Source organism: Petaurus breviceps, unplaced genomic scaffold (assembly GCF_028583685.1).
Source record: "Petaurus breviceps papuanus isolate PSGF00001 unplaced genomic scaffold, PetGlider_PUasm1.0 90823, whole genome shotgun sequence".
Taxonomy (NCBI): Eukaryota; Metazoa; Chordata; class Mammalia; order Diprotodontia; family Petauridae; genus Petaurus; species Petaurus breviceps.
The window spans coordinates 7,717,089-7,734,271 of record NW_027187352.1 but is presented as its reverse complement, the minus strand read 5'-3'; the positions used below and the strand labels follow the sequence as shown (position 1 = coordinate 7,734,271).

The following is a 17,183-nucleotide window of genomic DNA, read 5'->3' as shown; positions in this document are numbered from 1 at the left end:
GGGAGAGGGAGAGGGAGAGGGAGAGGGAAGGGAAGGGAAGGTCCTTCCAAGATTATTGGATTCCACTCAGGAAGGAAATGTTGCTCTGGGATACCCTAATCAGATTAGTGCCTTAAAAGGGCTGGGAAACCACAGAATGACAAAACTGAAAGAGACCTTAAAACACAATGTCAGAGCTGGGAAGCACCTCAGAACATAGAATGTCAAGAGTTGGGAAGGACCTCAGAGCACAGAATGTCAGAGCTGGGAGAGACCTTAGAACACAGAATGTCTGAGCTGGGAAGGGCCTTAGAACACAGAATATCAGAGCTGGGAGGGCCCTTAGAACACAGAATGCCAGAGTTGGAAGGGAATTTAGAGCAGAGAATGTCAGAGCTAGGAGGGACCTTAGAACACAGAATGTCAGAGCTGGGAGGGCCCTTAGAACACAGAATATTAGAACTGGAAGGGGCCTTAGACTATAGAAGGTTAGAATACAGAATAGACGTTTAAAACTGAGGCCCAGAGGGGGAAACTACCTAGTCCAAAGCAACTTTCACTAAACTGAACTAGCTGAAATCTGGGTTTACGGCCAGTGCTTCTGAAGAAAAGTCCACGTAACTCTGCTCCACACACAACTTCTCCTATGTCCCTGCACCTTGATTACAGCCCCTGTTCAGTATGAAGCCTATAAACATTCCAAACCCCCATACATTTTGGCCAGGCTTCAGAATAAACAAAAATACAGGAAATTCCTGGTCCATAGACCAGCTTTTCCCTATTCCAGTGGCCACAATCCAAACCCTCTCCTTGACCAGCAGCTTTGTAAGAAAACAAGACAAGGCACCAGTCAGTTACCAAAAAAACCCTTGAAGTTTCCATACCCCTCAGTGCCTCCCGCACACACTTCCAGAGTGATCTTCCCGAACCCCTAATTTAATCACACAACCATCTACTCCAAACCCTTCAATAGCACCTGACTGCCTGAATGATAAAGTTCAGATTCTCTAAGCTGGCATTCAAGGCCTAACATTTGTACCCAACATTTCTTATCTCCCATTACTTCCCTCCATTAATTCTATATTCACACCAAACAGCATTAGGCCCTATCAATCCCCCATCCTTATATCCCCCCCACCACCCTGCAAAGAATTCTACTCATGGCCTTTGACTCGCATTGTCCCTATGCCTAAAATAGCCTCACTCCCCCAATCCTTGCCTGCTGGGTTTCAAACCCATCATCAAGGCCCAGCTCAGGTGGCTCCTCCTCCAGCAAGCATGCCCTGATCCCACTAACCTCTCAGCTATAAATAATCTCTCCATCCATTAACTCCAACAAGGCTTTGTTTGTTCTTCTATTAGGGCCCATAAAACATTTCACCATGGTATTTGCATCCATGTTTTACCTTTCTTACTATATTGTAAATCCTTTGAGGGCAGGGCCTGTTTTTCTTCTATGTGTCTCCTTCAGCAAATGACACAGTTAGTTGCTCATTAAATGCTGAATTAATTAATTCTATAGTATATCTGAAGGCATTTTTATGTGAAGATTGAGTAAGCTCTTAAGCAATGTCTATCCCACCTCTATCTACTCACAGTCTGTTGGCACAGTAAAGGAATACTGGACTTGAGAGTCAGAAGACATAGGGGGTCACATCCTGGCCCTGTCACTTACTAGACACATGACAGTAAACCAGTCATTTGCCTTTTTCATCAATAGTAAAATTAAAGGTTTGAACTAGATAATCTTAAAGACACCCTTCAACTCCAACAATCTATAATTCTGTCTTCAAGTATTTAAAGGACTATCCTATGGAAGAGAAATTAGATTTAATTCAATTTGACCCTTAGAGTTATAAGCAATGGGGAAGAAAGGTAATTTTAAGAAGGAATGAAGAGGGGTGGGGGGAGGGTGAGAGTGGGCAAGCTGCTAATTGGAACAGTGTATAGAGCACCAGCCCTGGATTCGGGAGAAACTAAGTTCAAATCCAGCCTCTGACACTTGATACTTACTAGCTATATGACCTTGGGCAAGTCACTTAACCCCAATTGCCTTGCCAAAAAAAATTTTTTTTTAAAGGGAATGAAAGGAAAAGTTCCTATTAGAGGTATCTTAAAATGGAATAGCCTATAAGAGAAGGCTTTTATTAGGGAAGGGGAAAAGAGTGTTTGGGAGACATAGAGAAGAAAAAAGAAAGTCCAATGAAACATTTTTTTTCCATCATCCAAGATTTTTTTATTATTCTTTTTTTAGTCACTTATGCCATGAATTCATAGGGGATTGGTTCCAACAGCTCAGGCTCCTTGCCATTGGATCTCACAAAGTGTGCTTCTCTGGGTGGAGCAGGCTGGCGTTTCAGTTGAACCCAAGTGCCTTTTTCTTTGGCTTCCTTCTTCTTCTGATCATTTTCCTTTACCACTTCAGGAAGTCTATCTCTGCTCTTGGAATGCTTAATATGCTCAATACGCACATTAATTCTTTTGGCTCGAATCTTGCCCTTCACCTGTTTGTTTACAACAATGCCTAAAGCATGCTGAGTAACATTATAGACCCGTCCAGTCTTGCCATGGTAACATTTGTGGGGCATTCCTTGCTGAACTGTGCCCATACCCTTGATATCTACAATATCACCTTTCTTGTATATTCGCATATATGTAGCCAAAGGGACAACACCATGTTTTTGAAAGGGCCTACAAAACATGTATCGTGTCCCTCTCCTTTTTCCTTTTGTGTTCATCATTTTGGCAACTCACTGGAATATGGCGGAGCCGGAGGAAAGCAATGAAACATTTTTTAAAACACACAGAAGAAAGCACAAGGAATTTCAGAAGGGTGCATGGACAAACAGAGAAGTATTTGCTATTAAATTTAATGTATACTTTTTTTAAAGAATTAGTAGTATATAAGAGATTTGTAGTTTCATGTAAAATCTTTTTCATATTCTTTTTTATAGAAGTAAATGTTCACGTCTGCCAAGTTCATAATTTTTTTTTAATGGAATGGGAAACCCTGGGAGATACTGAATTCCTCATTGCTGGAAGTCTATAGAAGAGAATGAATGAATGTCAGATACCATAAAGTAGATTCCTATTCAGGTACGGGTTGAAGTCCCTTCAATTCTGAGATTCTGAAATGTAATACACATCTTACTAACGGCCACCAAATTAATCTTTCCAACATATAACTTCTGGGACATCACTCCCCTGCTTGACCAATGCTCACTTTCCACTGAACCTCCCTGTCTCATTTGGTGGATGGTGGCACAAGTATCATTATACTCATTTTACAGATGAGAAAACTTGAGTCTTGGAGAGTTCAAAACACTGGGGCAGGGTCAGTCATTGAATAAGTTAAATGTTGGAACTGAGACTTAAACCCAGGTTATTGAACTCAGATCTCATGACAAAAAGCCCTAGTATCTTTTCACTACTAGACTACTCAAACTAGCTGCTTTCCTATCCTCTCTCTCCTCTGTACCTCTGCTCGTACCAATCCCATACTTGCAACAGACACTTAATCTACACGTCTACCCACTAAACTCCTCCTCCTTCCAGGTCCAATTAGGTGTTAGCTCCTTCATAAGGACGTATCTGCTCTCCTGACCTATAAGTGATCCCTCACTGCCCAATGACCTAACAAAGGTTACCTATTATATTCTAGCTTATAGTCGTGTGTGTGTGTGTGTGTGTATCTCCCACTGAATTACAAGCTCCCTGAGTATAGGCACTGTATTGCCTATACTCACGATATATAGTATTATACATATACATCATCAAATCCTAAGTGCTAGAGATTAGACAGCAGACTACACATAGTAGGCACTTAATAAATACTTACTGAATTGAATTTGGCTTTGTAAAGCCACATTTCAGCAGGCTGTTTATTTCTCCTTAGGAACTCTGCTTTTGGTTAAACCATACTGCCATCAAGTGGACAATGGTACTACCCAATGAATGGCCAGGATGGTAAGAAGAAGTTGGACATGTTTTACTACTCACTTATCTTTTTTTTACAAGGAATGCCTGAACCTAAATATTAACCAGTAGAACTAATTACTATAATTTATTGAATTGGTACATAATTATAAAGGAAAATCAAAGGAAATAAAAACACCTAGGAACAAATAGGTGCCATGCTCGCTATTCCTATTCACCATTTACTTTCATCGTGTTTTTCAGCAGTCTAAAGTTGAATGCACCCCCTTCAACTCATTCTGACAATCTTAAAATAACCTTGTTAGGGAGCAGACATGGCCCCTGATAGCCTTAGTGCTCTGGCAGCTTCAACAGGTGGTGGATGAACTTTGGGTGATCTCTCTCTCTGCTAGGAGTCAAAATGCCCTCATAGTTTCTCAGTGTCTTGTTATAGTATCATTCTCTTATAGAATCCTGTCACTTCTCTGCTCATATATGAGCACTAAAGCAGGTACCCAAAGGTTCCAGCTCTCTTTTCTGGGGATACACCCTTTTCCATAACCCTTCTGGGAACAGAGGACAAAAGGAAACAAAAGAAAAAAGAAAGAAAGAGGCCATAAGAAACGAAAGTCACCTAAATTATCTCTGTTTCCCAACATGAAATCTTGGGTTATCTTTTTTCATTCAAAAGGCAAACATTTCCCCATCTTTCAATCTTTGAAGCCAGAGTAAGAAAACAGTGCTCTACACATAGCAAACACTTAAATGTTTGTTAACTTAGGATGGTAGGTGGATTGTGACCTCAGAGATCATTTAATCCATCCCACCCCATTTTACAGATGAAGAACACTGAGGTCCAGAGATTTTAAATCCTTTACAGAAAGTCACACGAGGTAGTAAGATTTAGTAAGACAGAGTAGAGATTTAAAACAAAGTGCTCCAATTCCAAATTCAGGGCTCTTGTCATGATATCACATTGCCTTGGCAACAACTGGACTGAATCAAAGGAAGGAACTCCAAATGTTTGGAATATTCACTTTCTACCTCTATGATTCTTGAAAATGCTCACAGAATGATCAATATGTTCCTAAGTTTCTATCGACTCTTTTCCCTTAGTCTACCTTTCTCCTTGGTAAATGAAGCTAAGATAAGCTCTGGCTCATGGAACCTTGAAACGGGGACATATGTGGGCAGGACAGTTTTATCTGAAATTCATGCCTTCTAAGTCCTTATACCTCATGAGCCTGTGCCATTTTCCAGAAACATCCTAAAATGCACTTGACCCTGGAGGACAATGGGCCCCCTCTCATTCTTAATTTCTATCTTCCCCCATATTATTATTATGATATTAATGAGGTTTCATTACTTTACGTCTTGACATCTCAGATTCCCCATCTGTAAAATGTGAAGCTTGAGCTATATGGTCTCTAAAGTCTAAAATTTGTGACAATGATTAATGCTACCCTGTAGTTTCATCACACAGCTCCCAGCTCTACTTTGTTTGGAATAATAACAGTAGCTCATGTCTCTGTATCACTTTGCTTACAATAACCCTGAGGCATCTAGTGTAACTTTTCCTCTCCTATAGGGAAGGCAACTGGGATTTAGAAAAAAATGTTAAATAAGTTATCCAGGATCATGGTCAATATATGCTGGGGACAGGACTTGAACCTATGTATTAACTACACCATGATAGCTCTCAAATACAAGTATTATTATCTCTCTTTTATGGAAGGTGAAACTGGGGTGCAGAAAAAGCAAGCCTTGGGTTCCTTAACTAGGACATGCCATGGCCAAGTCTTATAGTTATTTCCCAGTTAACATGTAATATAACTTGTTTTTACAGAGTTATGTGCTTTATCATTTCCATTAGATTGTAAGCTCCCTGAAGGCAGGGAGGGACTGTCTCTGGCCTCTTTTTGTATCCTCAGCACTTAGCATAGCACCTGGCGCACAAAAGGCATTTAATAAATGCTCATTGACTGACTGATTTCAATGTCCACTCTATCAAGCTGCCTTTTCTTATAACATTTCCATTCTAATGACTTCACTAGCCTTTATATTGCTTTACAAATATGATCTTATTTTATCCTCACAAGAAGTCTGGCCCAGAAAGGTTAAGAAACTTGCCCCGGCAAAAGAGTAAGAGTCAGGATTAGAACCTCTGAGGCCAAATTCAGCAAGCTTTCTTTCCCCTGCACCAAGCTGCCTCCCAAATATCTTACCACACCCAAACTCTGCATCCACTCAATCTGCATGGCCACACAAGCAATGAAGGTCAGTCCCAGGAAAGATTTATTGGGCTACTCACTCCCTGCTCATTCACTGATCTGCTCTGCCTCCCCACCAGCTGCCTTGTCCCCTCATGCGTACCTTCTCCCCTCCAACTACCCCCTGCCTTCTAACTCCCCTTTTTGTCTTGTCTTCCTTTATTGATATGTAAGCTCTTTGAGAGAGAGGACTGTTTTGTTCCCTTGTTTTTGTATCACTCCCCCTACCTCTTAACACTTGGTCCATAGTAAAAGCTCAATAAATTATCTGTCCATTCATCCATCCTTCTCTCTAGCCATCATCTATCTATCCATGGGTCTCGAGTCAGGAAGACCTGAGTTCAAATCTGACCTCAGACACTTCCTAGTAGGGTTACCCTGGGAAAATCACTTGACCTCCTTCAGTTTCTTCAACTGTAAAATGGGGATATAACAGCACCTACCTCACAGGGTCATCGTGAGTTTCAAATGAGATAATATTACAAATTTGTAAAGCACTTAACACAGTGTCTGGTACATAATAAGTTCTATATAAATAATAATTCCCTTTCTCCCCTTCCTCTATCTGCCTATCTATTTATCTGGATTTCTATCTATTTGCCTATCTATCTGTCTGTCTGTCTGTCTGTCTATCTATCTCCATAGCTCAGCTGCATGCTAAAATTTCTTCAGGAAATGATCCCAGGCACAGGCAGTCTCAGCAAAACATCTTACCTTCTGCCACAAAGACTCCCGTGAAGCCAGAGCTGAGCAGGCAGCCACAAACCAGCAATTTCCCACCTGGCCCTGGTGCAAATCATGAGAGCTGATGCCATCCACAAAGAGGCGAGGGTTCTCACAGATGTCCTACAAAAAACAAGAGAAAAGTAAATAACATGAGAGAAAGAAAAAAGTTGTTGCTACCAACTCATAAAAAAATGGCAATGCCCCATTTCTAGAGTGCTCGTGTGAAAAATGGAAGTATGGAAAACAGAACCCATGACACTCGGTAGCAGTGAGGCTGACTCCTCAAAACCTATTATCTCAGATCGTGATGTTTTCCCCAAGTCTAACTGTTCATTTCCTATTATCTCTGGCTTAATTCCATCTACACATTCCATGTACCACCTTGCCACTGTCCAAAACTGAAGTCATCTTTCCCTCAAAATATATTCATCCTCCTAGCACTTGGGCTTCTGGTGGCACCATTCTTCCAGTCACCCAGAATTAAAACCCTACAATTATCTTTGACTCTTCCCTTTTCCTCCCACTTAGAGTCAATCATTAATCTTGTGACTTCTTCTACAATGTCACTCCAGTCCCCTCCTTTCTTCTCCCACTGCCACTACCCCATGTCAGGTACTCATCATCGCATACTTAGATTATGTCCTTGCCTCCAGTCTCCTTCCATTTTCCAATCCATCTTTCACATACTGCCTGAATCATCTTCTCAAGAAATAGGTATGATCTTGTCACTTTTCTGCTTAAGAACTTTCACTGGCTCCCTACTGTTACATGATAAAATACAAACCCCATAGCCAGGAATTAAAATAAGGTCAGCCACAATCAGGATCCAACATAACTTTCTAGACCTTATCTTCCCTGGTTCCTCTTCATGCCCCCCATGCAGCTGGATTCTTTCTTTACCACTGCCCAAACGTGAGTTCTAAAAGCTTGGCATTACTGAAAAGGTCTATGGGCAGACTAGATATTCCTATGCTGAATAACTATGGGAAACCTCACAGCCTTCAGACCAAACTTTGGGAAGGTTTGTATGACTTTTTATAATCAACTATCTTTCAATATCTTACTTCTTTCTCCAAATATTCTAAAAAACTCCACACGGCTGCTGAGAATCACTGGTTCTACTCTACATACCTCCATTTATTTTGTCTACTTTGTATAACTCCATTAACCTCCCCACTTTGTATAATAATTTCATTTATCTTGCCTATTTAGTGCTCTTCTAATTTGACACTTTTTGTTTCTTCAAAAGATATATTCAGCCTGGTGCAGTCTGGAAAGAAGCTGCCTCCTTTAACAGCTGTAAGAAATAAAGCTATGCCTTGATTAAGGAGAAATTACAGTGCTCTGGGTAAATTCTTCAACAACAGTAACAAATCTGCTACTTTCACATAGTATTTTGTATCTTTTGAATGCACTTACCATGTCCTATTGGGAATTAAAGTTATCTGTGTATGTCTCAACTACCTTACTAGGTATGGTACTTACTTGCTCAGAGGGCAGGGACCAAGTCTTAGCAAAATTTGGTCTCTTCCCAATAGTGAATTGCTTAATTAATGCTAATTAATTAAAGAGTTTCATTAACACTAATGAATCAGAAAGCAAGCGGTAGCAGTGTGTTAATAGATTCACTCAGATTTGGAGTTTGTAAACCTGCATTCAAATTTCAGCTCTGCTTCCTGGGTCATCCTTCAGTAAATGGACCTTACTCTCCTACAGAATGGCAGGACGAGACTAGATGATGATTGCCGACATGTAGCAGGTTACCAACATTATCTCACTGGAAACGCACAAGAAGGCTGTAAGGGACTATAGGTCTTATCAGTATTAGTATTTTAAAGAGGAAGAAACTGAGAATCAAAGTTTAAGTAACTTGCCCACAGTCACCCAGCTAGGAAAGTGTTTCGAAAGGGGATTTAAATCAGGTTTCTCATGACTCCAAGTCAACCTCCCATTGATGATCCATAAGGTCCCTCCCCAGCTCTACTTCTATGAAGAGGAGGGAAAGGAAGGAAACAAGTCTCTACTAGGTTTCTCCTCTGCACCAGGCACTGTGCTAAGAGCTTTACAAATATTATATATCTCATTAGATCCTCAACAACCAGATGAGTTGATTGTTGTTATTATCCTTATTTTACAGCTGAGGAAACTGAGTTAGAGAGAGCTTAAATATGACTTTCCCCAAGACCATTATTTGAACTCAGCTCTTCCTGACTCTGGACTCAGTGTTCAAAGCTACCATGCCACCCATTGTTCACCAAACCAGAACAGAGAAATCAGGAAAGGCTTCCTGTGGAAAGTGACACTTGAGCTGGGCCTTGAAGGAAGACAGGAATTTAAAGATGCAGAAGTGAGTGGGGAAGAGTTTCCAAGAATAGTGGATAGCTATAGATTGCCTTACAAGGAGTTAGGGAAAGACAGAAAGAGCATAAAAAACAGACAGAAACAGAGACTGGGGTAGTTAGGTGGTGCCACAATGCAGTCAGGAAGATTCATCTCTGTGAGTTCAAATCTGGCCTCAGACACTTACTAGCTGTGTGACCCTGAGCAAGTCACTTAGCCCTGTTTGCCTCAGTTTCCTTATCTGTAAAATAAACTGGAGAAGGAAATGACAAACCACAAGTATATTTTGCAAAGAAAACCCCAAATGGGGTCATGAAGAATCAGTCATGACTGAAAAATTACAAAGAGAAGGAAAGAGAACAAGGAAAGTGAAGGAGAAAGACAGGATAGAAAAATTAAGAGAAACGGATGAGTTGAGGACACTTCCCCAGCCCCCTCCAGTCACTCACTGTGGTAAAGATGAAGAAATGAATGATTACCAACTTTTCAGTCAAGCATTTTTAACAGTTTCTGTACTAAGAGGGCCCCAGTAGGCCAGGACACAGCTGTTCTCACCAGAACAAGCATACTGAACAATAATACTGTGCTGATGAAATCATACATCTAAACAAAAAAAAAGTATAACATTTCAGTTAGGCTAAAAATATATGGCAGTAAGTATGCAAGAAAGTAAACAAGTGAGGCTCCAAGTATACTTATATACCTACACAAGTCTGAGATGGGTCAAGCTTGGCTAGGCTATACTTCCTCTTAAAAGATCCCAGGGCTTTAGTGGACTGCAGTCTCAATGAATCAAGAATATGATATGGCAGCCAAGAAAGTGAATGCAATCACACTGCACTGAAAAGTCACAAGGTCCAAGAATACAGAAACAAGGGTCCCACTCCACTCTGTCCTGACCAGCCCCCATCTGAAAGTACACCATGCTTTACGAAAGACACTGAGAAGCTGGATAGTACAGTGACCAGCAACCAGAATGATGAAGGGAACTGAGAAGCCCTAGAAGAGAGAATAGCTGATCTCTCTTGGTTCACCTCAATCTTCTTTGCTGGATCTCCATCTATATCACACCCACTACCTATGGGTGTCCTCCAAGATTTTTTGTTTCAAAGAGCCTTAGGCTCTCTTCTCCTTTCTACGTTCTCTAATTTGGTAACTTAACAAATGCCAGGAACTGTATCTCTGTGCAAATGATTGTTATTTATCCAGCCCTAGTTTCTCTCCTGATCACCAACTGCCTATCAGACATCTCAAACTGGATGTCCAATAGACAGCTCATATTCGATATATCCAAAACAGAACTCATTATTTTTCCCCCAAAACCTTCCTTTCTTCTGAACTTCCTTACTATTGTCAAGGACAGCACTATTCTTCCAGTCACCTGGATTTGTACCTCAGTGGCATTCTTGGTTCCTCTCTCTCATTCACCATGCATATCAAATGAGCTGTCAAATCTTATCATTTCTTTCTCTAAAATATCTCTCACACGCATTTCCTTCTCTCCACTCCCATAGCGATAACATTAGTTCAGACTTCCATCACCTCTCACTTGGACTATTACATTAGCCTTCTAATTGGTCAACCAAATAGGGAGGAAAAAAACTTGTTTTGCTTGGCACTAGATTCTAAAATCTCTTTCCACTCCAATCCAGCCTCCATTTGGCTTACAAAGAGATATTCCTAAAAGCAAGGTCTGACTATATCACTTCCCAACTCAACTCCACCAGGTCCCTGCTACTTCCAGTATGAAATATAAAATCTTTTGTTTAGCACTTAATGTTCTTCATGACCTGGCCCCTTCTTAACCTTTCCAATCTTCCACCATACTGGCTTACTTGTTCACCTTTGAACACAACATTCCATCTCCCATCTCTGTAACCTAAACATGGGCTATTTCCAGTACCCAGAAGGCTCTCCCTCCCAATCTCAGACTCTTAAGAATCTCTGGTTTCCTTTAAGACTCAGTTCAACTGATCCTGAGTGAAGTGAACAAAACCGAGAGTACATTGCACATAGTAACAGCAACATCATGCAATAACCAACTTTGATAGAGCTAGCTCTTCACAGAAATGCAATGATCTAAAACAATTCCAAAAGACTCATGATGGAAAATACTATCCACATTCAGAAAAAGAACTATGGAGTTTGAATGCAGATCGATGCATACTATTTTTTCTCTTTTTTTTCTTTCTCATGGTTTGTCCCTTTTGTTCTGATTCTTCTTTTACAACATGACTAATATGGAAATATGTTTAACATAACTGTACATGTATAACCTATAGCAGACTGTTTGCTGTCTTGGGGAAAAGGGAGAGGAGGGAGGAAGAAAAAAATGTGGAACTCAAAATCTTATAAAATAAAATGTTGAAAACTAAAAAAAGAAAGAAAAAAGAAAAAACAATGCCCTAAAAGGGAATAAAAATTCAACAATTCTTTTTTTTAAATTTCAAAACATTAAAAAAAAAGAATCAGTTCAAAGAGTCACCTACTTCAGGAGGCCTTTCCTGGCCTTCCTCTCCAAGGCTACTTTCCACATACTCTATAATTTATCTTGTCTGTTCTGATTCAAAGATGTTTCCCCATTGAATGTAAACTCCTTGATTTTTCCTTGTATCTCTTGAGCTTAGCAGTGTCTGGCACACAGGAAGTACTTGAGAAATTTTGGTTGACTATAATAAGGGATGGAGAATGTTTAGCCCAGAGTGAGAAAAACTGAGAGGGGTCAGAAAGTTGTCTGCAAGTGTTGGAATCTATCTCATTGGTTCTAATTTATAGATGTTGTCTCCTCCATGAGGTTCTAAGGTTCTTGTTTTTTTTCCCCTGTATCCTCAGAGTTTAACACAGTGCTTAGCACATAGTAAATGTTTAATAAACTCTGGCTGATTGATTGAAGTGACTAGTAATGTTTAGCCTGGGATTGAAAAGACTTAGAAGAGTCCAGATTCTTGTCATCAAGTATTTGGAACATCACATGGAAGGAGGATCAGTCTTATTCAGCTCTAAATCAGGGGTTAGAACTAGACACAATAGATGGTGGGAATGCCAAAACAACAAATTTAGGCTTAATATCAGGAAAAGCTTCCTTACAATTACAGTTGGTTCAAAATAGAATGGGTTGCTTTGAGGGACAATGGGCTCCTCTTTATTTGGGATTTTTGAGGAAAGGCTAGAAAACTACTCATCAGGTAAGACTGTAAAGGAAATTCTTGATAAGATCTGGACTAAATGACCACTGACATCCCTTAGAAATCTGTGTCCTTTAAAAGGTCTATGTGAACCTGGTACTACTTCAGGATCTGGACAAAGACCACCTCACAAACCCCAGGTAAATTAGTTCATGATAAATCCATGACATGAGTTTCTTCCATTCTTAGCTTCTCAGTGTCCTGTTCAAAGCTCAATCTCTGTAAACCTCAATTTCCTGCTCTGGAAAACAGGAATAGTCATATCTGTACTACCTACCCATATGGTTATAAGAAAAGAACCTCGTGGACCTCAAAGCTCTAAAGAAATATTAGTTATCTTGTTCTTGAATGAATGAATTTTTGAAATCTTTCATTAAGCAATTACTATGTGACATGCTTTTAGGATATAAACAGAAAAGTAAGATAATCCTTTTTCTCAAGGAGCTCATTTTGTAATGGGAGAGACAACATTTATGGAAAGTTTCGGCTGCCAGTCAGATGGAAAGGTCCCATGATCCTTTGGGTGCAACAGGAAAGAAGATAGTAATGCCTCTTCTTTAGTGGCATTTCCACTAATAAAATCATATCCATTTCTAATGTGGCGCCATTTGACAATGCCAAGGTCTTAAGTGGCAAGAATTTCTTCTCTGGGTCTTCAGTAACTGAGGCTATAGCACCAACAGGAGCAACTGCGAGACTACATCTTACAGGGCTTGCTACCCAGGCTGATGGCACCAGGTAGTGGGCTAGAAGCATTGCTATTCATTCCCAAGGTTCTTGGGTTCCAAGAGCCCAAACGGGTTGTTTCCATCAGGGTCTGGAGGGAAAAGTAGTTGAAGATGATTTGACCTTTCTTTCCTAGCACATGCTGCCTTTTATCTTTCAGCAAGGCTGGCTTGCCTGCCCTATGGGGAGTAGTTAGTTGGCAGTTGGTAGGAGTGACTGGCCCCTTCTGCACAATACTTGCTTCTCTGGATGATGGCTAGAGGGCTGGGCTGGAAGTGGCCCAGGGATCTGGAAGTGTGCTGCCACTCCCAGAGCTCTTAGGCTTATCTGTTTATTGGTGGCATCTGCTGGTGATGAGGAAAGTGGGTCCTGCCTCCAGAATGATTTCTCCCCCCTACATAGGCTAGGCTAGGAGCAGGCCTGGTGTTTTGGTGAAGTAGAGTATTCCCAAGGCTCTTGGATTCGGGGTCCTGAGCTGTCTCCACTGGGGTTTGAGAGGAGATGGTGGCCTCTATTCCAACCCTAGACTTCACACATTGGAAGTACTCTCTGCCCCTGTGGCTTCTCCCTCTGATTAGATCTTCCTTCCAGAATCTCTATTTAAGAAGGTTGTTCAAGTCAACAATGTGAGAATCTGAGTAGTGACTGTGTGAGAGGAGAAAAAGAGATGGATGTAAAGGGAAATATGAAGGTCCAATCGAAAAGATTTGGCAACTGATTAGCTATCCAACCCAATAAACGTTTAAGTGCCTGCTATGACGAAAGGTAGTTTCAGAGAAACCTGGTCAGATTTGTATAAACTGATGCAAAATGAAGTGGGCAGAACTTGGAGAATATCTGTTCAGTAACAACACTGTAAAGACAAACAGCTTTGAATGACTTAGGAACTCTGGTCAACATGACGACTAGCCACAATTTCTAGAAGTCCCATGATGAAGCCTCTCATCCTGATCCTGACAGAAGGGACGGACTCAGGACAGAATGAAAGCCCTATCTACTCACCTGACCTCCAGCCTTGCATTTGCAACTGCCTACTAGAAATCTCAAACTAGACACCTTAAACTCAATACAACCAAAACTAAACTCATTATCTTTCCTCCCAAACTCTCCCCTCTTTTAACTTCCCACTTACTATTAAGGGTACAGACATTCACCCAGTTACCTGGGCTCAAAACCTAAGCATCATCCTCGACTCCTTACCCTCTCTAAAACCACATAAACCACATTTAGTCACCAAGGCCCATTCTTTCTACCTTCCCAACATGTCCTCTCCTTTCTTCTAACACTGCCCCCACCCTACTGCAGACCCACATGCCTGGATTACTGCAGTAGCCTGCTGGTGGGTCTGCCTGCCTCAGGTCTCCTCACTCCAATCTATCATCCACTCCGCTATCACACTGGGTTTGTTGAAAGGCAAGTTTGACCATGTCATTACTCCTCTATTCAATAAACTTCAGTGGCTCCCTACTACCTCCAGGATCAAACAGAAAATCTTGTTTGGGTTTTAATACCCTCCATAAATTGGCGCGTTCCAATCTTTCCAGTCTTCATATATCTTACCCCCTTTCCAGGTACTCTGACTCTAGAAACTCAGCATTTTCACTTGCTGTCCACCATGTCCAGAAGGCTCTCCTTTTTCAACTCTATCTCTTGGCTTCCATGGTTTCTTTCAAGACCCAACTAAAGTCCCACCTTATGCAAGAACCCTTTCACAACCCCTTAATGCCAATGCCTTCGCTCAGTAGAGCATCTCCAGTTTAATCACCCTATATATAACTTGTTTGCACAGAGGCATTTTTTTGCATATTGATTCCCCACAAGACTGAAAGCTCCTTAAGACCAAGGATTGTTTTTCGCCTTTCTTTGTATCCCCAGGACTTAGCACAGTGCCTGGCATATTTGTTGTTCTTGAGTAATTTCAGTCATATCTGACTCTTTGTGACCCCATTTGGGGTTTTCTTGACAAAGGTACTGGAGTAGCTTTCCATTTCCTTCTTTAGCTCATTTTACATATGAGGAAACTGAGGCAAACAGGATTAAGTGACTTGTCCAGGATTACCCAGCTAGTGAATGCCCGAGGCCAGATTTGAACTCACAAAGATGAATCTTCCTGATTCCAAGCCCAGAACTCTATCCACTATGCCCCCTAACTGCCTGGCACATAGTAATCACTTAATTGCTGCTAGTGTCTTAACCCACTAACTGGACCTGTCTAATGCAGGAATCTATTTTGCTTGTCTATGCATATTTGTCCCAAGGGTTTTCCCTCCATTAGGGGGGAGGTAGGAGAGAGAATATAAATGCTTATTAGTTGAAAAAAAATCTAAATTTAAAAAAAATATTTAAGGATCAACGTTACGTCTGGACAATTGTCTACAAGTTGTTATGTGATATAGAATGATCCAGTTACAGTCCTGTTTATTTATTGACCTCTCAAGAATATTTGGGGATCTATGTTTGTAGTACAGGGATTTGTCATCTGTTAGCTATGAAAGACCACAAGCTCCTGATGTATATTTCTAGCTACCAGGGCCTGACTTGCTAAGTTTTTGGTAAATGTTAAACTTTCCCTGCTATTTGTGGTGTCCCAGCCTCTGCTTTGTTCTGTGCATCTCTCTGCACTAGCCAGAGAGGCATATCATGCTGGGGGGCTGGGATGGAGGGAGGGAAAAAGGAGGGCGAGAAAGAATAAGCACTTATATAACACCTACTATCTATCAGGCACTGTGCTAAGTGCTTTAACATTATCTATTTGATCCTCACAACAACCCAGGAAGGTAGGTACTATTGTTTTCCCAATTTTACTGTTGAGGAAACTGAGGCAAATAGTAGTTAAGTGATTTGCTGAGGATCACACAGCTAGGGAGTGTCTGATGCTGGATTTTAACTCAGGTCTTCCTGACTCCAGGGCAGCACTCTACTTGCTGTACCCAGAGATGTAACCCAGGTCTTTTTATCCCAATTTTAGTGTTCTTTGCACAACCATGTAAAGGAAGCCGTCCAGTATATGAAAGAGGCAGTGCGTTACAGGGGAAAATACCTGATCTGTAGTCAAAAGACCTACATTCTAACTTTTTGCTATACTACTCACTGCCTATGAGACTTTGGATACTTCACTTGGCCCCTATTGGTCTCAGTCTCCCCATTCCAACTGAGAGGACCAGAACAGAGAACCTCTAGGTTCCTTCTATCTCTATACCCTATGGTCCTACTTACCAAGAAACACACACACACACACACACACACATACACACACACACACATACACACACTCTGATAATAACCAGCATTAATCTAATCTCACAAATTTGTATTGTATCTTCTGGGCACTAAGGTAGAGGGGAAGAAATGAAAGAGAAAGAGAAAGACAGAGAAACACAGGGGCTGTGGATCAGGCTCATTCTACTCCTCAAAAGAGAGAAGAGTCAAGAGGAGTAAAGAAAGGAAGGAAGAAAAAAGGGAAGAATGAAAAGAAAGGGGAGGAGGAAGGCAGTAACTTGGAACAGCTTCTGACCTTCTCCAAACTGAAAGGAGAGGGAGGGGCAAAGATGGGAAGCAGGAAACCAAGAGAACTTGAGAGTGGACAAAGGAGGGAAAAGGCCTGGCTCCCTTGTGGTGTCCATGGCAGTGCAGGAGAAAGGGGCTTAGAGAGGGACAGACCTAAAACGGGGAGTGAGGGACCCACATGCACTCTCTGGCCTGGTGACTATTTACAGTATGCTCCTTGTAAGTGAAGCTGAGCAGCACAAAGAGAGGCCCAGGCCAGCTGGATGGGTGTCGAATTGAATGAGTCACTCTTTCTGCTAAAAGAATCAGAGCCAGAGCATGGAGGGAAGTCTCTCCTCAGCTCCTCTATCTCCATCCAGCTGGCCACACCCAGGTCAACTCAAGCCAACCCTGACAAATGCTTCCATTTCACCCCTATTGAATCTCACTGTGGCCGTGGGAACAGTTTTATAGAGTAACCTAACCTAGGGCTCTCCCTCTACTGCTCAGATACACTTGGGGTCTGAGTCAGCTTCTAGGAAAGAAATGTCTAATG

At 41.3% G+C, this 17,183-nt stretch overlaps 2 protein-coding genes across 2 annotated transcripts in view; both read right to left on the bottom strand.

Moving 5' to 3' along the window:
- The window catches only part of CAPN5 (calpain 5), a 159,942-nt gene that overhangs the window by 56,839 nt on the left and 85,920 nt on the right, over positions 1-17,183 (bottom strand). The window contains exon 3 of the mRNA XM_069070908.1: positions 6,879-7,010. Coding sequence (XP_068927009.1) covers positions 6,879-7,010 — 132 coding nt within the window. The remainder of the gene's footprint in view (positions 1-6,878; positions 7,011-17,183) is intronic.
- On the bottom strand, positions 2,117-6,243 carry LOC138148298 (large ribosomal subunit protein eL21-like). The gene has a single exon (XM_069070909.1). The coding sequence runs from the start codon at positions 2,718-2,720 to the stop codon at positions 2,238-2,240; it is 483 nt and encodes a 160-aa protein (XP_068927010.1). The 5' UTR covers positions 2,721-6,243; the 3' UTR covers positions 2,117-2,237.

Coding starts and splice junctions, on each gene's coding strand:
- LOC138148298 (XM_069070909.1), bottom strand. CDS start 2,720: ATGATGAACACAAAAGGAAAAAGGAGAGGGACACGATACATGTTTTGT.